Source organism: Triticum aestivum, chromosome 1D (assembly GCF_018294505.1).
Source record: "Triticum aestivum cultivar Chinese Spring chromosome 1D, IWGSC CS RefSeq v2.1, whole genome shotgun sequence".
In the NCBI taxonomy this organism is placed as follows: domain Eukaryota; kingdom Viridiplantae; phylum Streptophyta; class Magnoliopsida; order Poales; family Poaceae; genus Triticum; species Triticum aestivum.
In genome coordinates, this window is record NC_057796.1 from 447561067 (window position 1) to 447566835 (window position 5769).

General features: G+C 45.9%; 1 protein-coding gene across 1 annotated transcript; it reads right to left on the reverse strand.

The window, feature by feature from the left end:
* Nucleotides 1-2523: 2523 nt before the first annotated feature.
* LOC123182803 (probable WRKY transcription factor 57) lies at nucleotides 2524-3927 on the reverse strand. Its single transcript, XM_044595472.1, has one exon. The coding sequence runs from the start codon at nucleotides 3706-3708 to the stop codon at nucleotides 3037-3039; it is 672 nt and encodes a 223-aa protein (XP_044451407.1). The 5' UTR covers nucleotides 3709-3927; the 3' UTR covers nucleotides 2524-3036.
* Nucleotides 3928-5769: the final 1842 nt, after the last annotated feature.

The following is a 5769-nucleotide window of genomic DNA, read 5'->3' on the forward strand; positions in this document are numbered from 1 at the left end:
CGGACTGATACAGGTCCCCATTGAATTACAAAAGTGAACAAATGTGTCCGGCCGGACGTATACCGGTGTTTTGCGGGTCTCCCTTGGAGATGCCCTAAGTGCCTAGGTAGATGTTATTGAAAAACATGGGGATATTTAATTCGGAATATTTTTTGTTTTCCAATATTTAGAAAAAGGTATATGATATCAAAAAATATGAAATTTGGCATGGTTCCATGATGTTATGTCACGAAGCAGTGTTCAAAATTTCAAACAGTTACATAAAAGTTGGACTATACATTGCTTTGTAGCTCCAGCATCTCTATTGAGGCGACATATCATTCAAAGGGAATGTATGAAGATTAAATTCTACATCGAAGTTTATTCATCATTTAAGCTTGAAATTTGGAGTATAGCAATATCACACTACTATGCACTAATATACACCCATTTTCCATCTTGTTATTTTATAATTTGTATTTCATTTTTTTGAAATGCCAATTTCAGCTACCATGTGTAAAACCTTCCAAAATTATTTATAAAAATGCTAAAAATATTTTCTACATGGAACAAACTACATTAGATTATTCTTGTAAAAAAAGCCACATTTTGCTAACTTCATTTCTATTATTTAGCCATCAAATGAATTTCTAGCTATTTACTATTGTATAATTCAAATTTGAGATACATGTACATTAAGAAATGCCTACCATCTAGGAAGAAAGATCACATTTGAGTTCTTAAGTACCTTGGTAGATGTTATGCCGAAAATGTATAAAAATTTCAGTTTTTTGTTGGGAAAACTAAAAACAGTTACTTGCATTTTTTAATTGTTTTTAAAGGTAAATGGTGTCAGAACAATATGAAATCTAGCATGGTACCATGACATGGACTTTGGTTTTAAGATAACAAATAGTTTCACAAAAGCTACAATGTGTAAAACCTTCCAAAATTATTTATAAAAAATGCTACCTTTTTTCTACATGGAAAAAACTACATTAGATTATTATTGTCAAAGTTGGGCATTTTGCTAAATTCATTTATATTAGTTAGTCATTAAATGAATCCCTAGCTATTTACTATATAATTCTAATTTGAGATACATGTATATTAAGAAATGCCTGACATTTGGAAATTTGAGTTCTTAAGTACCATGGTAGATGTTATCCAAGAAATGTATGCAAATTTCAAATATTTGGTTGGGAAAATTCTTGGGTCCCGATAACTGCCACACGTGTGGGCGTAAGGGATCTGCCCACACATTTTGTGTGGTGTCTAAGAGGAGCAGCCCACACGCCTGTGTGTGGGCAAAATAACTAGCGCCCACACGCCTGTTTTTCCCTCCCGGTCCCTCTTACACGCGTGCGTGTGGGCGAAATAGATAAGGCCCACACGCCCGGTACGTCAGGCCTCATACCTCGTGGTCCCGCACGCCCCACGTGACACTTTACCGCGCGCCCGCAGTTGCCATGGGCCGGACCCTCGTCCATGTTCGTTTAAGTGCAGTTGCCATGTTTTCTCAACTGCAGTTGCCATCTCAGGTCAAAGTTTCATATTGCCATTTTTTGGACAACTACAGCTGTTGTCATGTGTGGTCTGGTCTACTGCAGTTGCCATGATTTCAAAACTTTAGGAGTTGCCACCTACTAACACTAGGCAGTTGCCCATGTAGCACTACAAAAAAAGGCATGGCAAAAAAACATGTTCGGGTAAAAGAGAGAGTTGCCATGTGCTCACAAGCACGCTAGGGCAGTTGCCATGTAAAAAGAAAGAGTTGCCATCTGCTTACGTGCACGCTAGGGCAGTTTGCCATGTACCATACAAAACATATGGCAACTGACATGTTCGGGTAAAAAAAAAGAGTTGCCATCTGCTTACTGGTTGCCATCACACTAGGGCAGTTGCCATGTACATTGCAAAACGCATGGCAACTGGCAGGTTGGGTGTAGGAGAGGAGGCGGGCGTGTGGGTGAGATGTCAAACGCCCACACACCAGCCCTTGTACGTGACTGAAAACTGGTGTGTGGGCGAACTGCTAAACGCCCACACACCGGCCCCTCCATGTGGTAAAACAGATGTGTGGGCGACCTCTCTCACACACCACACACGTGAGTTGTCCTACGTGGCATACAAAATCAGCTAATTCGTGCCAAGATTCATGCAGAAGTTACTGGACGGTGATGGAGGCGTGTGGGTGAGTTGGCTACCGCCCACACGTGTGGGCGTTAACATTTCCGAAATTCTAACATTTACTTGCATTTTTTATTTTCACTTAAAAAAGGTAAATGATGTAAAATATAACATTTAGTATGGTACCATGATATGACCTCAAGACTTTTTTGTTTAAAATTTCAAATAGTTTCACAAAAGCTGGACTATACATTGCTTAGTAGCTGGAGCATCTCAGAGTAATCATCATATCATTCAAATGATTTTCTTTTTGAAGATTGAAGTCCACATCGAATTTTATTCATCATTTGAACTGCCATTTGGAGGACTGTAGTTTGATATTTGCAAGGAGAAGTACCCTATGTATAAAAGAAAATCAGATGTTTGCAAGCAGAAGTTGAAACATTTACGGTGTCTCGTGCATATTTGCACACGGCAGTCACTGGTGTATTGACTGTCAATCGGGATGGGGGGTGTCCCGGGTGATTGTTGAAATCGCGCACGTACAAGTACAAACCGTGATGGCGTTTGATTCAGAGATGGATCTCTTCGAGGCGGATGGTTCTGTACATATTTATTGCACGGTTGAGTAGGTAGCACTAGTAGTGTAGTGGAGTGTGTGTTACATTCGTCGGGAGAGCTCTCGTGATCGAGCCCACACTGCACACTGATGTACACAACACTACTGCAAGACGGGGGGAGAAGAAAAGGTCGAGCTATATGGACAGATCGATCCCAAAAAAAGCCCCACGCCTCGAGAAACTGAACCTGATGATCCACCAGTGGTACACTAGTCTAGTGGCTACACCTGCACCTGGCTGGCTAGCTTGGCCAAGATAGAAGCCCCGTGCTGATCTCGACGTGCTCCGTCGTTGGTGGCTAGGTTACTCAGTTGAGTGAGCCTGGCGGCGGGTGCGTGCCGGCGACGAAGAAGCGGCCGGAGGCGGCGTCCTGGCTGGCGTAGTAGACGGTGCTGGGGCTGACGTGGCTGTGCGTGCCCTCGTACGTGGTCACCACGTACGCCGGGTCGTCCCGGTCCCGCTCCACCCGCTTCTTCACGCTGCACCCCTCCGTGGAGCACCGGTAGTAGTTCCTTGGGTTTGGGCTGTTCTTGACGGACTTCTTGCCGTACTTGCGCCACTTGTAGCCGTCGTCGAGGATCTCGATCTCCGTCCTCGTCCGGAACGCGATGCGCTCCGTCCGCGGCCGCTCTGCCGCCGCCGCCGACTCGGCGCTCCTCGCAGTCACCGCGGTCGCCGAACTTGCAGCAGCCGCGCCAACGGCCGGCACGGAGACGACGGGCGGGAGCGTCGCGGCGAACGCGCCCTCCTCGAAGAGGTACTCGGAGATGTCAAACTGCGCCGTGATGTCGGCGGCGATCGCCGGTGCAGCGGGCGGGGTGGCGCCGAGCGCGGCGGAGAAGCTGGAGGCCGGGCTGGAGGAGGTGGAGCTGATCCCCCCGTGGGAGAAGTGGGAGGACATGGAAGAGAAGTAGCAGCCGTCGCCCACCGCCTGCGCCTGCTGTTGGTAGAGCAGTGGTGCCGCTCCGACTGCCGCCATGACCGAGTTTGACACCGGCGAGAGCGCTTCGTATTTATAAGACCCCCTAAACCGCCGGTGCGCTGCTGCTGCATGGATTGAGTTGGGGAGTGAATTTGGCGGGTGGATTTGTACTCCGAGGAGAGGCGCTGGCCGTGAGCTCCTGGGGATTTTGGGCGGCTTCCCGGTGAGCTTCGTGCTGAGAAGGTTCGGCGATGGTGAGTGGGTTTCCCGCCCGCCGCCGCAGACAGGCTCCTCGTGCCACTTATCACTTATGGCAGAGTGGGGTGGGGTGGGAGGGAGAATTGTCGCCGGAACAAAGACTTGAAGAAAGGTCTTCCTCGGCCACGTAGGAGTGTGTGTGGCCCCTCCGGTCGGACTCAATTCAAGCAATCAAGCCGCATTCTTCCTTTGCGTTGTGCTCAAAATCTCTTTTCTGAACCAGCTTTACTTGATGTGGAAAGCCCACATATTCTAAATCGGTCCACAACAACCAATATCTACAGGCTTATACAAAGTTTATGTTTTCATATTTTATAAACTATGGTCAAGTTTATAGGAAAAATGCATTAACATATACAACACCAAATTAGTTTCATTAGATTCTTCATAAATATATAGTCTCGTATTGTGTGCTCGCTCCGATCCAAAATAAGTGTCACAGTTTTGAACTAGACTTAATTCAAAACTGCGATACTTATTATGGATCGGCGGTAGTATATATGATGTTGCAAGTTTTTCTATAAGTTTTGTCAAACTCAAGTTTAAGGCAGGATAACATAGAACTTCAATTAATTTGAAATAAGAGAGTATTTGCTATCCCGAGTTATATTCACTGGATTTCTATACTGGATCAAACAACCTCTAATCTCTGCTATACTGTGGCTAACTGAAATTTCGCAAATAAAATCACAATATTTCTTAGTTGTTTGATTCTTCACGAAAACATAGGTGAGCATGGACAGAGTCGGAAGTGGCGATTACACTGAGCTTGTAAGGTGCGTGGGGGTGAGCTTGGACCAAGCTAGATGCGGCATCGACGTGGAGCAGTGGTGGGTAGGGTGGAGGTAGAAGGATCGACGGTCACGTTACCAGACTAACAGCTAGGGCACTAAGGGCAGCCACCAGAATTAAGGAAGGAGGGTCACGACAACCAACGGTTTCAAATATCTAATCCCTCTACTCGCAAATCTCAAATGTTTTAATCATCTGTCAAATATTTTTCTTCTTTTTTTTCTCCCTCTCGAAGGCCATAAGCCATTGTTAACCAAATCCAAGCCGCGCAAGAACACTCCTAATAAGAAATTAATTATGAACAGAGCCAGTGGGAATTCGTCATCATATTCAACGTGCATATATTAGCCGATGACGCGCAGTGAGCCTAGTTGGTTGCCCCATGTGAGGGAGTCCTGGACTAAGGGGTCCTCGGGCTGCCGGCCTATATCTTTTGGGCTGGATTAGTGGGCCGCTCTACAACTACTAGAGGGCCGAGCTACAAAGTGACCTCGTGTCCGGACAGGAAACCCTCGAAGCCTTGGTGTGTCCTCCAAGTCAAGATAAGAGAATCTGCATGTTTATTCCTTCATTGTAATCGGCCATGTGTAACTCTAGGACCCCTGATGTCTATATAAACCAGAGGGTTCTAATCCGTAGGGGCTAGAAGAAGAACCATCATCCTACTTACCTAGGGAAACCAACACCCACATGTCCCATGGCAGTGCTGACACCAGGGCCACTTCTACGGGATGAAGCTAGAGGTACTTGTTCCACTTTGTCATTCTCTGTGCTACCCGGACGAACAACACAATGACACAAAAACCTAATAAGCTAAAGCAAGACTTGCGACGAGCACAAAAGTACATGGTCTCCCCGCCTCCCAATGCTAAAATCGGCCAATGAAGAGAGGGAGATCTGACGAAACCCGGATGGGATTCTGCGACAGACAAAACCAATTAAAAACGATGAAACCCGGATGGGATTCTGCACCAGATGAAACCAATTTAAAACGGCAAGCAAGAGATCTTGTGGCGGATAGAGTCTAGATATTCTTAAATTTAACCATTGCTATAGAAAAACTACCCA

Coding starts and splice junctions, on each gene's coding strand:
- LOC123182803 (XM_044595472.1), bottom strand. CDS start 3,708: ATGGCGGCAGTCGGAGCGGCACCACTGCTCTACCAACAGCAGGCGCAG.